The 18,452-nt window shown below is 39.3% G+C and overlaps 1 protein-coding gene across 7 annotated transcripts in view; it reads right to left on the reverse strand.

The window, feature by feature from the left end:
• KANSL1L (KAT8 regulatory NSL complex subunit 1 like) overlaps positions 1-18,452 on the reverse strand; it is a 66,616-nt gene that overhangs the window by 13,882 nt on the left and 34,282 nt on the right. For all 7 annotated transcript variants that reach the window (XM_040605023.1, XM_040605021.1, XM_040605022.1 and 4 more), the window contains 4 exons: positions 17,075-17,276; positions 5,672-5,834; positions 1,578-1,688; positions 1,038-1,175 (listed from right to left, as the gene is read on the reverse strand). In XM_040605023.1, coding sequence (XP_040460957.1) covers positions 1,038-1,175; positions 1,578-1,688; positions 5,672-5,834; positions 17,075-17,276 — 614 coding nt within the window. The remainder of the gene's footprint in view (positions 1-1,037; positions 1,176-1,577; positions 1,689-5,671; positions 5,835-17,074; positions 17,277-18,452) is intronic.

Raw genomic sequence — 18,452 nt, forward strand, 5'->3', positions numbered from 1 at the left:
CTCCTGTAACTTTCTAATCATAGGATTTTTTTGGTTTGGGGCTGTGGTTTGTAGGTTGTTGTTTGGTGTTTTTTTTTTTTTTAAAAAATAATCATAATTTTTGGTTAAATCATCTCTGCATTAATTCCCATATCTCCACCTCTATTGCAAGATTACACTAGCAGTTTTACCTGGATATGCAGCAGAAGTGTATTTTTCTACAATGTTAACAGATCATTTATATCTTCTAATTCTTTAAGGAAAATTTTAAATATAGTTTGTTCTCTTACTCAGTTATTTACTTTCTTCAAATGTCTCGTGAGGAATTTTGCCAAAAGTTTGCCAAAAGTTCACATAAATGAACTTGTAACAAAATCTGTTAGGTTTTACATTCTAATAGCCTGGAGAGGTAAGATGTTTTTTATAGTGTGCTGAATTTTTTGTCCTTAAATTGTCACATTATTCTACAGAACTTTCAGGACACTTTCTATTAATTTACCAAGTGCTGAAGCAGAGATTCAATGGCTTGAAATATAAAGATAACAAGGATGAAAACACTAATTATAAGCACTGGCTACCCACAAGTCATTTTAACAGTCTGGAAGGAAACTAGAACCACAAATGACAGTACACAACAAATGAAACGTAGCTGACCAAAGATGCCAGGAATACTAAATGTTTGATTGGGCACATGATAGATAACTTTGCAATTCAGTCTGTTTCACTGACTACTATAAAAAAAACCCTTCATATTAAAAATAATGACAGCCAGTATGTGAAAAACACAGTTGGACTGCTGAGCAGTTTCCTTTGAGAGTATTCAAAAAATAAAATACAGAAGCTTGTCTCTTTTTGCAATATATACTCAAGAAGAAAACAGCAAATTATTTTCATGGTGTCATAAGTCCATTTCTTCACTCCCGTAAAGTTTCATAACAGTATCCTTTTTGGAGACAACTTACAATTAATTCCTAAAGCCCAGTGATAACAAACTCATTTACACAGTACATATTTTAAAAGACGCAGTGCTGTCTTAAGCAATACCATTTTTTTCTTACCTACTGCTGTCTCACTTAGGTGTCTTTTCTTTCTTCCTTCTGACAGCTGGTCTGATGTTCCTGACACTGACTGAGATTTGGAATTAGATAAACAGCCACCGCTCCATTGTTTGACAGAAACGTTGTGTTGATTATAGTCTACAACAGAAAAAACATGTATCGAGTTGAAAACTTATTTTCCATTGGTGCAATTTACAGGCAATCTCAACTGCTGAACTATTTCTAATGGAAAAAAAACCCAGACTTCCTATAGGAATCCAAATAGTAAACAGTACTGCAGTCAGGCACCTGTGACTGCAGAGAGCCCATGGTGCAAATTCCCCCCACTTGTATTAGTGCCCTCCTATGGCTCTGATGAGATCATTTCATGCAACAAGGCAGAACCCGGCAGCGTGGTCTGGGAAGAGATTCCTCTTGTACCTAAAGCCTTAACCAGTTACCTTCTCTGATAACCTGCTTTGTGGTAAGTTTCTAAATTGAACCTATTTCAGTTAGAAAGTTTTTAATATATTAAATATTAAAATATTTTGTTTTACATACCATTTTCTGGAGATACTTTAAACTCCACTCCCAAAGATGAGGTATCAACAGGTTCTCCTTTGATGTCATCCTTCCTTAATAATGTTTCAAAGTATATGTGAAGAGGAATATCTAATACATAAAAAAAAATACCCAAATGGAATGGGGTCTGTATCAGAAAGATAGCAACCTAAAAGCCAATGAATTATGCATTATCGCTGAAAGTCTATGAATTGATTTACACAATATATAATACAATATATTCTAGTAATATAATCTGTGAGGAATATTGCTGCCTCGAGTCCTTCAATTCATGAAGGACGGCAGAGCTCAGTAACTCCTGCGAGGACTGATCACTTGTCTACGTGGCAGCAGTGTCTTCACACGGTCAAGCTGAAGACAATACAGGAAAACATGTCCTGAAAGTGGTGAGACCAAAGGAAAACTCGATGACAATATGCCAAAAAATCGCTGCGAGACATTTCAAAGAAGTGATTTTTGCATGAGTGAAAGAGAAAATTTGAGGAAAGGTAACTCATCAAGATAGTTCTTGTACGAGTGCTATCCTCCACTACAGGCAAAGATCTGTAGTTTTTGCTATCAGTTATCTAAGTACTAGTAAGATAAACTCCAGTAATTGCCTGGAGGGAGGAACTTAAGGTATGTGTCTTTCTATCAGCACGAAGTGAGAATTATGCCATGGTAAAAACAAATCCATTTTTAGCTGTGAAGCTGCACTGCCATACTACTGACCAAGTGGTTCCAAGCTCTCCCACACTAAGAGCTTCTAAGGCTTGACAGGGCAACTCAGATCGAGGTGGGACTCAAACCTAAGGATGGCTCCTGAACAAGTCCCGGTGCAGGCACACACACACATTGTAGATTAACAGCACTTCTTTTGGTGTTCAAAGTCAAGGTAAGAAAGAGCAAGGTTGTCTTACTCTGGAATAAACTATGTTCATACCTGCGATTACTCCAGAATTACACTTCATGAAAACAAGCTCTGGATGGTATCAAGTAAGAGTAAAACCGAGGTCTTCCCCTCTTACCTAACTCCTGCACAAAACTCAGCACAGCAGAGAGCACACAGTGTGCCTTTCCTGTCATCTGAAAAGGCTTCGGTTCAGCCTTTTGGGTACAAGTAATTAAGGCTTTTGGAAATTGTGACTACCGGGAGCCCTGAGGTAATTGCAAGGTACATTCCTCCCTTCTCTCTCTGGCAAAGGCTACAGCAGGGCAATGTAAATTCATTTCCCGAGGGAGTTCTAACTCAGAATTAGCCTGCAAAATATCTCAAATGGTAAGGACTTCACCCACTGTTGTAAGGCAGGAAGGCTTAAGAAAAATAGGTTTCTATCTGAAAAGCCTTTCCAGAAACAAATTTACAAGAAAGAAGAGAAAATAAGTAGAAATAAATATGTCAACATAAGAAACAAGCTTGACATTACATTCAGAATGAGAAGAGGACAGAGGGCAGGGCCAAAGGGTGGGCTTTAAACTACTTTTATTTACATACAACCTTAGCCTTGTGTGCCTTCAGGACTTGTCAGGACAAAACCTTTCAATATACTTTGCTAACCAGAAAGAACAATTTATTTCGATTTGATATGGATCTAACTAGATATTTTGTCACAAGACCCCAAGGTTTCTGCTGTGTTTCCTATTCTACTTCTGAGAAAAACATAAACAAGGTCTGAAAGGTTTATTAGTCACAACATTTAAGTAATGAAACAAACAAAACATTTCTCCTGTGTTCTTTTGTCTCAGAGATTTTTTTTATGTGCTTCTGTATCTTAATCAAAAGGTCAGGGGTGTTTGTTCCAGTTTATCCACAGACTAGGTGCAGAAATGCCAGAAACCCAAACTTCTTAGATAAAACCTATAATTTTCCAGTTATCAGGGTGCAAATTTAAAGAGGTGCTTTTATGTTCAAGGGATGCTGCAATGACTGATGCATTTTTGGTCAAGACTCTTGGTAGTCTGGAAACTCTGAAGGCAAGGGTTAGAACCACAAGGATGACTATGCTTCCAGAAATGAGTACACTAGTGAGCCAGTCCCACTACACTATATTTACTAGGTTGTCTGCAAATTACGAATCTCCTTTGAAAGTAAAAAACAAGAGAATAAGTACCCTGAATGTAAAAAATTAGGTATAACAGAGAACAACATTTGAATCTCAACCTTGAGTCCCTCCTCTTACACTGAAAAATCAAACTCCCAGATTTTCAAAGTGGAACAAATACCACTAATCTTTTTTTAACTCACAAAGGAAATTAAGACAAAACCCTTTTATTTACTCTGTTGACAAACATTTTTTTATTCAGAAGACAGTGATAAAAAAAGAGGTAGGCACACCACAAATGGTATTTTAAGAGAAGTTATCCCTTTGGAAAGGGATAACTCTAAGGAAGCTGCAAAGAAAACATGAAAATGAACCAGGCTACCTGACCAAGTTGGAAAATTTCTAGCGTGCATTTATTCACAATAATTCTTTCATATGAACGAAAATGACAAACAGACTAGTGGTCTTCATGAGGAGGTAGAGACAGCAAAGTACACAAAGCACAGACTAGAGCATGAATCTAGCCTTCCTTAAAAACAAGAACTGCATCTGAGCAGGAGATAGTAAGTCTAGCACTTTTTTCCTGTCTCAACTATTATTAGCAAGGCTAAGGCTCCTTGAAAAGAGAATAAATATTCCTCAAAATAAAGATGTTCTTGGTATCGGAATGAAGTTAAAATAACATTTGCTTCCTCCATCCTGGCAAAGGGACCAAGAGTAGCCACAATGCAATCCAAAGCCTTTCAGTTTTTTTCATGAGTAATCCTTTTTCGAGAAAAGAAAACATCAATATTCTTGTTAAACTTCCTAGTCTCCCTAAGAGTAAGGTAAGGATGAACACAAGGAGCATAGCCTTATATGACTATCCTTGAACAGATTTCTAACCACCCTGGCTCCCGTCCAGCTGGGCTGTCAGAGTCACAGGGTAAGTGATGGAAAGCGTGTGTAAAGAAGAAAGATTTAAGAAGTGTTTTTGTTTCTTTTCCACAACACAGTCCTGCTGACTAGGATGTTTGCTGTTGCACTCTTGAAGTGAGTGTTGTTTCCCCTACCTGTTCCTCAAAATAATCTCCTGTTTACGCCACACACGGGATGTAAAACCTTGTAAACCTGCAAGAGTTGAGACCACCACAGGATTCCATGTCCATGCTTGGGTCTTCTCTACTGGCCAGTGATAAGTTCCCCAAACCCAAGACCTACCTATTAAATTACTACCCTGACTTCCTAATACCAGGCTGCAGTGTCTGTGCTGTCATTCTGGGAAGACAGTGGGTTTGATTAAAGACTCAAACAGTTCCATGGAAGTCCCTGCCTCACTTCCAGGATTATTTTGTGGCAAAGCAGCTCCCTGAACAGCAGAATTCCTGTACTGGTAGGCAACTACCTGGAAATAGGTTTTTCCCAACCATACCATAAAAAACACACCATCCAAAAATCACATAGTATGAATCCCTTCTGCTGATAACAGCATTTAATATCCTATTTTGAAGCCCCAAGTGCTGTCAAGTTGCACCTGCACTAGTTTCGGGGCTGAGTCATAAACAACATCATCTGCATTATTGTTCAAAAAGATTAAAGAATCAGATGACAGAAACCATAAACTTCAAAGACCACCAAAAAAGCTGACTATCACAAAAACAATTAGAAAACCTAAATAAAGCTTTTTGGACCTAGTCCAAAGGGCCTGAACTGAAAGTTGTTTATGAAAACACCACAACCAAGGTATCATATAGTCTGTTGGTAAAAGCACCATCTAAAGGACTAACACTGACTCAATTAGACACACCATGAAAACACACAGAAAAATCCCATTTTCCCTGCCCAGTCTTTCTTGATTGTAATCACATTACTGGTATGGGAACATTAGAAAATGTGTTTTTCAAATGAATGAAGTTAAGATCTTAATTTAATCTTAACGTATTTATTTTGCCGCTGTGAGGTTTTCTGTAAAAGAACTAAGTTCTAAAAACCCCTCAAAAGAAAAGGTAGTACGTAAGCTGCACAGCTCTCACAAGCACAACCACCCTCTGCTAGTGTCATTGCATTACTTACCTGAAGGGAATGATAAGACTGGATGGAAGGAAGAGTCCAACTCTTGCACATAATCTAGTATCTTAGATTCTGCGCTGTAGTCACTACTGCTCAAAGTGGAGGCTGGCATCATACATGGTAACCGAGTTTTATATGGAAAGGAGGCATCTCTAGATGGTGAAGTCTGCAAGGATACACAGAAACAAAGGTTAACTTCTCCTTTACCCTTTTTCTTCAAATTAGAGCAGGGGGGTGGGGTGTCAGTGAGCTACACTCTTCAACATGGGAATGGGAAAAATATTCCTACAAACTTCAGACAGTTTAAATATGAATTACCTCCACTTATCATGGACTGTAGTGCACAGTACAAACAATACAAAAAAACCCTTAAATTATGGCCAGGAAACAGCTGTCAAAGTTTCCAGAGAAAAACGTAACTGTTTCCAATCATTATTTTTATATATCCTATGACAAACACCTATTAAAATTCTATTCCAGCACAATAGGCATGGTATAGATGCACAAACAAAACTAACACCAGACTAAATACAGGAGTCTCCTCTGTTTATCCCCTTAGTCTTAGAAAGATTCTTAGTATCGCTATCTCTAGACAGTTTGAGCTTGTACATTTTAATGCAAGACACAATATTAAACATTTTGAGCACACTGAGTTCTTACACGAAGCAAGAGGGCAAGGTCCTTACCTTGTTATAATTTAAATATCAGATAAGCAACACAAACAAAAGAAGATACACAGTAATAAATACGGAGATGGATGCATTGAGCGTTGATTAATAGGTAGTAAGAAGAATTACTAGAAAGAGGAGAGCTGCAAAGAAAGATTAATTTAGCTGTTTATTTGCAAGGCTTGTTAAAGCACAGAAGGTGAAATGATGGATTGCATAGAACTTGTAGGCTTGAGGTAACAGGACACAAAGGCAAAAAGTAGGGTGAAAATGGGCAGGGGTCAGCAGCAGAGTGCAGGCAATATACTGAGCTCTGAAAGACAGAAGGAAAGAACTGAACATGATACTACAAGGCAGCAGTCAACAGTAATCTGTGCTTCAGAATACGCTACAAAAGCACTGCAGGGAGATAGTGTTACTTATGCTACTTCCAGCCTTACAGGATGCTACAGTAGTAACTTCAAAGATACTGACTTTTTTAAAGGCTTCCACAGGTTTTTGACACTTTGCCAAATGCTGCAGATCCTACAAATGGGAAGGGAGGGAAGGGGGCACTGGGGTACCTTCAAGGGTCTCAGCCTAATGCTGTGCAAACAGCCACAATTATCATCTCCTGGAAAAGTATTTCAATGTAAAAAACTGTAAGACTGAATATAACAGTGGTCATCTTGATTTTCTTATCACTTTTTATGGAATGAAAGGAAAACATCTAGCAGTTGCATTAGAGGCAAGATGATCAAATTACTTGTATTTGCAGTACTTTTGCTTTCCAAATGCAAGAAATCTCTTCAACTGCTTCTGCCTGCAATATTCCAGGCTGTATTCTAGCAGTGCCACTCATCCGTTAGTGATGCAGTGATGTTATCCACCACATAAAATCCTCTTCCGCTTACTGAAATCGGTCCTTCTGCCAGGTGGCATCAGTATTCACAATGCACAACAACTCAGAAAATACTCCATTAAAAAGCTCCCCTTTCCATCTCTTCCCTTTTTCTCAATCAACGCATTCTCTGATGCTGGTATTGTGTGCTGGAAGTATTAAAATCAAGTAAGCACGTTATGATGCTGGAGTAGAGGAGACCCTGTGGTGGCGGTGGTGTTCTTGTATTTCGCTTTCCCCCCCCCCCCCCCAGGAAAACATTAACAGTCCTATATCCAGCCTAATCTCCATGCACAGGTGTATGCATGAATACTTTCAACTAAATTTGGAAAGAATTATGGTCCAGGACTCCTTCAAATCAATGTTCTGTTATTTTCCTGTACAGACATATGGGACTCTTCATCCGTTAAACTTTAAACATCCATAAAGTATTGGCAGAACTGGGACCTGTGTTTGGGAACACTAAAGGGATAAATGCTAAAGCAAATTTAATGTTTCCCATTATATGGGCCATTAAACTAAAGCTTAAAGAGTTTTTAGGTAGTTGGTCTACCTTAAATGCAATAAGGGCTTGCTTTTCAAAAATGCACAAAAGCATATTTCTTCTTGATATTTGTTTTTTAGAAATGAACTAGTTTACTGAATCTCCACTGTTTAAACTGTGACTGCAACCCTTCTGCTTGCATTTTTTTTTTTTACAGAAATGAATCCCCATTACAGTAAATAATAAATCTCTCATTTTTAAAAGAAGAAATTGCCAAAATTAATTAGTAAAATTACCTATAAAACATATAAAGATCAATATATACTGACATCCCGTCCTTTAGTCCTGATTTTTCTTGCTTTAATTCACTTCAGTCCCAAACACATTTAGACTATAACTTAAACCTAACCCTGCTCAAAAACATGCATACATGGTCAAATAAATGCCACAGTTTCAAATTATTTTGAAACAGTATTAAAATCCATTTGCAAACATCAGTAAATGCAAAATTGTTTTCCTCCTCTTGCCTGTGGTGGGAGTAACAAAACCTTGCCTGAATTTGTGCGTTATTTCCTTGAATGCTCTGGCATCAACACCTAAATAATTAAATCTTTCATTAAGTCAATTTGTAATTAAAAAGAAAATAAGGATTTATGGAGAAGCAAGAGTCGCTTTATTTAAATGCCTGTGAAGTTACTAGAAAAAAGCTAAAAAAAAAAAACCCAACCCTGGCAGTGTCTGTGTTTCTAGCTACCGGATCTGGTTTGAATTTCTGATGGAGTAGTTTTCCACTGGAAAATGCTGAATTAGTGAAATCATGATGTTTGTTAGGGATGTCAATTTAATCAGCTCTTGATGAAAAAATTTCTGAAGCCCTTCATTCTGGAATGAAAGCATGCTGCTCAGTCAAAGAAAGTGTTTCAACCTTATTGAAACAAAACTGGAGAACTGTTTATTGGAAAACTAATTTCTCCCCCCCTTCCAATTCAGTTCCAGTTCAGTACAGTCTACAATCCAACTGGCTTTTACAGCAGTTAATTACTGATTTTGTAACACAACAACAAAAAGTCCACCAAAACCCAACTGAAAACAATCCCACAAATATCCATTCAACCACAGCAATGACAAGTGGTTTCACAAAAACCATAGCATACAGCTTTGAGAAGACAGACCTCTACCATAAGCTTGACCACAATGCCAACCCTTCAGAAAGCAAGAGATTATTAAATTCTTACCAATTTTTCCCCAGCTATACTATACTTCATACAGCTTTTAAAACATTTTTCTTCATTACTGAAATACAAAACCTCATGTTTCCTGAGCTCAAGTAGATCTGAAGAATAACATTACATTAAACTGATTCTATTAAGGAAAAGAAAATACATCGTATTTAAGAGGAAATCAGAAGTGTGCAAGCTTTAAATCTTCAACTAAAATAGCAGCTATGTTTTAAACTTCATAAGTAATGGTGTCACCAACAGAATCTAATTTTCTAGAGTATTATGAATTTTAATCTTGGATTTTTTTCCCCACTTAGTACTGTTTTATTGAATCACAGAAAATATAGTGAGCAATTTATTTTGATATTCAAAACAATTCTTGCACTTGCTTCTGATAAATTGATGCATTAGACAAAGCATGACTGGCTCATGCCTCTGTTCTAGAAGGGTCAGAAGGCTGAATGTTACTGGCCAACCATTCTTCTGCAGAGAAAAAATTCTGAGTCTATGAAGCATGCCATAATTGAAAAGAAAAATGTTTTGTGCTCCCAGTTAAAAATTCTGAAATGAATACTCGTTTCATGGTTTCAGCTACTGATCACTGAAAGTCCTACCATTTTTGGAAGCATGCCTAAGTGTAACAGTACGGAGCGCCACAGTTCAATTACACCAATGTGTATGAATCTAGTAAGTTAATTAAGTTAGCTCAAATACACTCTGCTGAATACCTGTCACGTCTGCTTCTGATTACTCTTATAAGCTGAAAAAGGCAAGGAAAAAGCATTTATTCTCCCTACATGCACAGAGAACTTTTCAGCAATAGAAGAGCTATGCCCCTCAATATTAAAAACTGTTCTCCAGTAAATGACTAGCCAATTAAATTGCAGATATTTAATGATGGGACCCAAGAGAACCACTGTGTGGGTGGCTGATGCCTCCCCTTTGAACACCAAACACACTGCTAACTTTTAATCCTCCAGAAGTGCTACGTACAGTTCAAACGAACACAACACCACGTTACCCACTTGCTTCTGTGCTTTAGCATCTGCCTTGAAGGCGAGCTCACTTTTCCATGGCCTCCCTCTGGTGCACACAACAATCTGCTCTGAGCAGAGCTATGTCCCTCTGGCAGAACGTACAGTTAAATGAAATTTTTTATTTCATAAGCTAAACATCAGGGGTCTCTAAGCAGGACTTCACTGCACAGTGCTTTTGGGAAACATACAGTACACAGTGAAAGGTTAATCTGAAAGCCCCAAAGATCTTTTCTCTTATAAACAGGTAGTGGGGGAGACGGCGGGCAAAGCATCTAAGACATCCCTACATGGGAAGGTGCATAACATATACCGATGATGCATACTACATGACAGACTCCCTTTCAGATGGAAGTTTCTGTATATGTCAAATGGACAGACCTTTCCCATGCACTTGCCGGCAATCTGTATGCAGGTCAGGTACAGCGAAGCAAGCTGCGCTGGGATGTAGCCAAATTCATCTGCCCCTGGCCCTTCTGAAGCTCTTGCTAAGGGCAAAGTGGCAGATCCTGTGGCAGACAAGTTTTTTCCAGGAACAGAACTGAGACTTTCATAAAACACTAATGACAACTTACTCAGCATCTGTCTTGTCCCAAATTCAGATTTTTGATCATTGTCATAAATGGAGTGGTAGCTTCTACCATTCTCAGAGACCACCCACACCTTGTAAATATATATGGAGTTTAGTTTCTTTAATCCTGTCATAAGCCAATGGGAGATGGACTTTCACCTGCCCTGTGGTAAGTGGATGCTGTCCTCAACATCCTGAAACAAAGGCCTTTTGTTCAACTAGCCAATCCATTGGAAAATCAAGGTTAGCGCTTAATCTTTGACCACTTAAACCAAAAGAAGGAACAATGTTAATCCACAGGGATATCTTTTCAAAAACGTCATGCAGAAATTAAGAGTAGATGTGATTAGTAAAACATGACAGAAATGTCATAATAAGCTAAAGGTACAGGACTGCAAAAAGCACATTTCAGGTTTTTCATTCTGTAAAAAAAGAATTTGCAGGCTGACTGGCTTGCCACAAACCTCACAAAGGATGGATTTAGTTCCACTGGCCATACCACAGTATCACAGAGCTAAAGGTGTTCTCCCTTCCTTCCTTCCTTCCTTCCAACTAGACAACGGTCTTGTCACACATTCAGAATAGCTGAATGCGTAGGAACACTTTTTTATCCCATTCAGGTTTTGTTGACTTTTAACTAATATAAGACCTTATTTTTTAAATTCCTATGTTAAAATAGTAATTTTACCAACTATCATTTTCACTTACAAACTTGGTAAACCATAACCAAGAGATTCTTTTCTCCAGACCAAAAGACTGACATATCCACAGAATACACCATTTTCATTGAAGCAGGGTGCATCCTCTTCTTGAAACCAGTTTGCAGGAGACTTGGCAACACAACAACATTCCCTGTATTCATGGCTTTTTAGAAATCAGCAATGCCAGGAAACTATGCAGAAGCAGATGGCGGAGCCAATATCTAGGGATACCGAAGAGGGAGATGACAACCAGTAGACTCCTTTCAGTGCAACTAAGGGGAAATGACTACTTCACTGTGTGAAAAAGCAAAACTTCTAGCTGGCTACTGAATAATATGCTTCACAGTTACTGCTGTAACAGTGCGGTGTCTTTAAATCTACAGACTGAGGGAGCCACATGTCCAGCCAAAACCAGGACACTACAGAAAACACTAATTGATAAGAGCCACAAAGAATTCACTTGTATCTCCTTAAATGCAAATAAACCACAACATGGGATAATATGGTAGAGGAAATGGGATTGTATTCTAGGAAGCAGGTGCTAAAATATTCGTCCCCAGTCAAACATATCACCTGTCAGAAAACAGTGTACAACTCCCCCCCCTTCTCCCTGTCCCTTATTCTCCTTTGCTGCTAGCTATAGACCACTTGCAGATAGCAGACATTTAGCAAGTAAGAGAAAGGCTCTGCATGCGGTATATAATACAAATTATAAAGTATATCTATACATGCACTCTTTCCCAAAAACTGAAAATTAACAAGACTTTGGGAAAGACCCATATGTATCCTGTATATATTTATCAAGTGGCATCTACAAAAAGTATCACTGGCTCTAAGCATGCACTGGGAATGTAGCAGGACACAAAAATCATAGAACCAGCCTAAGAACTAGATTAAAATAAGAAACCAAACCCCTAGAATTTAAATACTTTTTTCCTGTCTGTTTTGGAGCCTTCTGGAGAATCACTCACTTCCACCCCTTTTTTTTTTTTTTTAAACCGCTAAATGAAAGCAGATATTCTGCTGCTCTCACTTAACTCCTGTTTGAGACTGAAGAAAAAAAACATGTGGCGATAACTCAACTGCAAGAGTTGGCAACATTACACCAACTGTTTGCTTGTGGTACCTAAAATGTAAGCTTTTGCACTTCAATTGCCAACTTTCAGGGTGTTGGCACCTTTGCAAGTTTGAATTCTGGTTTTCTCCATGTGCCTCAATCCACACAACCAACTCTTCCTCCAGCAGGTGGAGATACAAATACAATGAGAATTTTCAGATTAAAAAAAACCCACCGTGCTCTACAACCCTGCAAAGAAATGGAAAGGACCAAAACTGATAGTACTCAGATCTCACTGCTCTATTACCTCTTACCTTTATTTATTTATAGCTGTATAAAGTTTTCATAGATTAAAACACCACCTAGCTTCAATGACATCTCTTGGCGAAGCACAACTTGACCAAAAAAAAAAAAAAAAAGTTGAACTAATGTCATTACTTAGGATATTAAATGAGAAACTAATAAAATGTACTGGCAAAACAAATTCCTTGTTACTATGAAAACCCTGCAGCAAGCCACAAAGATAAAATGAAAACATCAGGGCATGGCAGCTAAGCACAGGCCTCTGAGTTTCTGACTAGTGACAACACTTCTATGCTTTTAAACAAACTTAACAGAACTTTTAATATCTCACAGATAAATAAGTTCCCTCAAGTTTAGGCCAAAAATAGCCAGAGAAGGAGATACTATAGGTCCTCACTATAGGAAGAGCATTTGCAGAAGCATCCATAGACTTTGGGTAATCTGGGTGGGGGGAAGCAGTTACAAATGCATCAACCACTGGGAAATGATTCAGTTGGTACTCATGTCTCAAAGTCCTGACACTGATCTGTTATTTAAAGACTTTCTTAGTTTTAATGTTCTCATACTCTTGGCCTTCTTTCTCAGCGTTAAAACCACGTTACATGCATTTTATAGGAGGAGACAATGACCCAGAGGTTGTTTGACCTGCCAGCTGTAACAACGCAGCAGATCAGGCATTTGAATGAAGCACTCTCAGACTTCCAGTCCCTGCCTGCAAGCATGTGTCCTCCTACTAGACCATGCCTGCAGTTTACTCCTTTGTGCTATCTTACACGCAAGTTTTAACATTCATTCAAAAATCATGCTGAAGAAACGCACCACTACAATCATGTCTTCTAGACTGAAGCACAGGCTGCAGTCTTAGGGTTTATTGCGCATGTGGATTATTCCGAGTGGCTTGTGCGCTGACTCACATTGAAGAAATGGCCTGAGCTCTTACGAAGCTATTTAGATAACGAAAGAAGAAAGATACAAAACAGATTCTGCGGCCAAGAGATGACGCATCGTGAATTAGGGGACAAGCGGATTTGGCCCCAAAGGATGTTTCAAGTTCCTGAGGATACTGGATGGTGGTAGATAAACCAAACACCCCACATCCTGTTTTATTTATCTGTAATCTAACTATCTTGTAGATCTGGCAGGTATTCTAGAGTTTCATAGAGTTCTATGTTTTCTTTTAGATACTACTCTGTGTAAGCATTATTAAAATAGCAGAGTAGGGGAAGGTGTGGTCCTCCAGAAAAGAAATAGAGCAAAGTAGAGGACAACATAGAGCCTCTCTCAACAGGCACTGGGAGGCTACTAGGTCACTCAAAACTCAGACTTTTGACAGCACTGTAAATGTATGTGGCATGGCACTAGATAAGAGAAAAAATGTGGCTCTCTTCCCAGTGACCTTATGAACTGACAGATGGGATAGCAGTTCACAGTTTCATACTTTGCTCTTCCTAACATGGATATTGGGGGCGGGGGAGGGGGTAGATGAGGTTCCCAAGCAAATCTGAAGAGATGTCAAGGGCAACACTCTGAACGCCATTCAATGCACAAAGGGTACAAACAGTCATCCCCCCCAAAAAACCAAATTCCTCAAAGCTATCCCAGTGTTTCTTAATCTTCCACACATGGGAAGTCTGCATTTTGCTGTGATTCTCTGGTCAGAATTCTTTAGTCATCATCTTGCTCAGATTACTCTGCAGAGCAGCATCGCCCATCAGCACTGCCAGGCACTCACTTGCCAGCTGTTTGAACCAGGCACTATGAGGAAGATGATGCAGGAGCTGTGATGTTCAGAAGATGCAATCTTCTCCTCAGACTTTGGCAAGCTGGTCTCTTAACTTCATATATGCTGCAGGGAGGTGGCAGCAAGTCTTACCTAGCTCTAGCTTGCTCTCAGGCAAATGATCTTAAAGAAATGGGGGTCCTCACAGACCATGGTACCAGGAGCTATATAAATACGCAAAACTTGAAGAAATACGGGAGAAGCACTTGCTAGAGATTTACATTACATTAAAAATCCAACTATTTTCCATGCTGCTAAGAAGTAACTCCTTTTTCTATGAAAAGCTGGATTACTATTGAGAGTATAGATGCATTTTCAAAGAAAACTATCAGTCCTAAAGGCCATTCCTCATTTTGCATCCCTACCCTTAGACATCTGCCTAATCTAACAGACAGCCTGGGCTGATAGCCAGTGTTCTTCCATTACAAGCTGAGCAATCTCATCAACAGCTGGGTAACCAAGTGTGGCAAGTGCAGGACTAAGAAAGTGACGGGGGCTGTTAGAATAAGATTTCTTGAATGAAACAATACACTGATGATGGCTCTTAATTCAAAAACTCGATACCCATTTAGGTGTGATTGTCAGAATGTGCTGGAAATGTCCAGTCCAATTTTATCACTTACTTCCCCAGCAGGATCCCTGCTACTCTGCTTTTAACCAACACTGTGTAAGAGGCTTTGTTCACTGCTTTACCTTAATTTTGAAAGCATTGAGGTTGGCACTTGCATGAAGTCTGAAGCTGACAGCTTGATTGCTGCCTCCACCTCTTATTTTCTCCAGGAACATGAGCAGAATCTATCTGTAGCCCATGACGCAGTTCTCCACATTGCTTCTCGGTTAACTTGCCAGTGGAGCGGACATTAGAAAGCAGAATCTAAACACAGGTTTTTGAGCTAAGCACTACAGTAAGCATAAACAGCATTCCCTACAGGGGTTTTTACCACACTGTCTTTGGGACATCTCTGCACTCTTGGTACAGAGACACTGGAGTTGGGTTAGCATACGGTAGCCCAGCACTAGAACTGTCAAGAGCATGGAGCAGACATACAGTTGCACCAACTCCAGTATTTGAAGCCTTAACTAGTAACTTAAAAATGTGCTTTTTGATTGCAGTCTACAAACAAAGGTAAACTATGAATCTATCTTTTTAGTCTACAAGTAAAGGTAAACTATTGAGCATACAAAGCAGCCCAGCTCTATTGCTGGTTGAAGAGAAAAATGTAAACTCTGCTTTGAACTCCTGCTGCCAGGCTGCAGAGATAAAGTTTCTCTTCACAAGCTTCTACTGTTATTCTTTGAACTGCACTAACTCTGCCCAGTTTTAAAAAGACAGAGACACAGGCAGCGCTTGTAGAAATATGAGATGCTTGAGCCTGCAAGATGCAGGCTTCTAGAGGAGCCTGTGATTAGAAGTTGCATCTGGACTGGAAACCCCTATGTTTAAGTAGAAGGAAGGGAAAGTCCTGGAGTCTCTTGCTGAGGAGCAAGAAGCACTGGTATTGGAGGCATCAGCTGGGGAACAAGGCCTCCAACCTTTTTAACAGCACATGGATTGGACTTAATGGGAAACAAGGAAGTCCAAGTCAGCAACATCCTCCTTGGTTAATGCAAGGCAGATGAAATGTCTAAGTGGCTAGGAGGTAGAACTCTCAAAACTCTAACCCTCCACCCCCATCCTCCACGATCAAACCCTGGAGGCAGGCTGCCAAGTCTTTAAGCCTCATTGCCAGGGAAGTCAAGCTAATAAGAAACCGGACAGTTTTTCAATAAAATATCTTGCTAAACTAGGACACTTCTGCAATTTTGCAGAGGATGCTGAATCCGCAGACTCACACAGAACATCCTTGCAGGGGAAATTTCTCCGCAGACCACTTGGTACACTTATTAAATCTGAGACAGTTAGCTGAGGAGACATGGAGATTTCTCTCAATACACTTTTAAAAGGCAAAGTAAAATCAAGAAATTAAACCCGCTTGGGATTAACATTGCTCTAAAAAAATGAGTGCATACTGTCTCTGCTTCTGAATTAGGCTGTTGCTTTAGGCACTGCAGCTAAACTCATTATATACTCTTACCAGCAATATGCTATTAATATCAGACATGAAGAGCTATGCCTTGCCCTGCACAACAGACAATGCTTCCCCCCCCCGCCCCCCCATTTTAATATATTAATTCCTTCGTAACATGGAAAGTTTTAAAAGTTTTAAAGCATTCATAAAGTGTCATGAAAAAGGAATATAACTGATCAGGAACAGCAAAAACGGAAACAAGATTAAGATATTGCAATTTAATTTCCTAGAAAATAATGTGCCACCAGCTGTGTAAACTTTCTTGTAGCTAAAACAAATATTCTGAAAACAAGCAGGCAGTTGATTTACACTGTAGCGTGTTCCCTCAGCAGTCAAGCCTCCCAAGGAAGGTCTCAAGTTGTCTCTCAGACTGTACAAAGGCTTTAAAGATAGCCATACAACAAACAGATTTGATAAGCAGGATTCTGAGCTATCTTTAATTTTTAAGTTCAACTCATTAACTCTGAGCTCCTGCCGACACATCTAGTACTCCCGCCTCACATACTATGTGCTCCCTGAACGTAACAAATAACCAGCACAGCATGCACTATTCTTCTGACATACCAGACAAGGCACATGCAGACTCTAGCAGCTGGACTCTTTTAGTTTTGTCTCCTGAAGAGAGAGGCGAGGGCCTACCTGCTGATTCCTGTAACAGGCACTATGCATTCTGTAGAGCTTCCTCTTCTGGAAACTATGAAGTGGCCTTGTTCGGGCAGATGTGCTCACATTAGCCATGGAGAGAGATCTTAGTCTTGTCCTGTCTCTTCTTCTTTTCTTGATGTGCTGATGATCAAGTAACCAGCTGCTCGAAGAGGATACCTCTCTGTTGTCTGAAGCTCTGCAATTTCATGATTAATGGGGAGAGGAAATACAAAAAATTAAATGCGGTCCACATGCACAGGTCAAGATTTCATATGCTGATGAGCATTAGCCATATAATTCTAACAGAATTTTATAAACACTAAAACGTTTTAGCACACTGTTCCAGAAAATCATGTATATTATTTGTTTGCTTGTTGATTAATTCTATGTTAGATCACAAAAGGAAGTTGATCATTCTTGTCCGCCTCACGGAAACAAATGTCAAAATGAAGTTAAGCCCTTAAGCATGTAATGCTTTTTGTTTTTTCCAAATTCAAGAACTCTCTTTCTAACAGTCCTAACATCTATGTTTTTAAGTTGGAATCAACATTTCCCTACAGACTTGCATTCCATTCAAGACAGCAATCATGCTAACGTAAAGGACACCTGGAGTCCTGCCCTAATACTTTCAAAATTTTTTAGTTTTGCTCAAGAACTGAAACTTGAGTAAAGCTTTACAAACCAGCATCCATTCAGCATGGAGGCTGCAACTCACTGTGAAGCATTTATATCAAAATTAGGAACTGCATGCTTAGTTTAACCAACACAAGGCCATTAAACTTCACTTCCAGGGGCATGCCAATAGAGCTCAAGCCCAGCCTGAGGGAAGCTCTTGAGGAAGGAAGAAAGTCTAGCCTGTTTGTCTGCCTTTAAGACCTAGAAGCTGGTGAGACCTAGGTGATTTGGAAGATTGCAAGCTCAGCTCCAGTCACAATGTGACAGAGTCCACATGAGCACATGGAAAGCTTTGTATTAAAATGAAATCTCACTCTTACCTGCACTTCCCCATGTCTATAGCTTCTAAATCCCTCTCAGTGTTATAGCATCATCCCTCCACAACTGTACCTCCACACACACTTGCTGTACTCACATCCTTGGTAATACAGTAGGCAATCCCAAAACCTACGTGACAACACAGGGCTAAGAGCAGTAGAAAACCCTGTATGTATAACAACCTTGGATCACTCTCACCGATCTACAGCCAGCCTGCTCACCAGAACAAGGTACACTAGGTGGGAATGACTCCATGGGAAGAATGCACTTCACTTTTATAGGTATCCTGATTTTATTTTGTTGCTGTAGCAACATCTGTCTGCAAAGCTGAAGGCTTGCTGCAAAGAGCACTCAAGTGTGCATTTATTTTTACAATACT

Source organism: Falco naumanni, chromosome 8, assembly GCF_017639655.2.
Source record: "Falco naumanni isolate bFalNau1 chromosome 8, bFalNau1.pat, whole genome shotgun sequence".
NCBI classification, from domain to species: Eukaryota; Metazoa; Chordata; class Aves; order Falconiformes; family Falconidae; genus Falco; species Falco naumanni.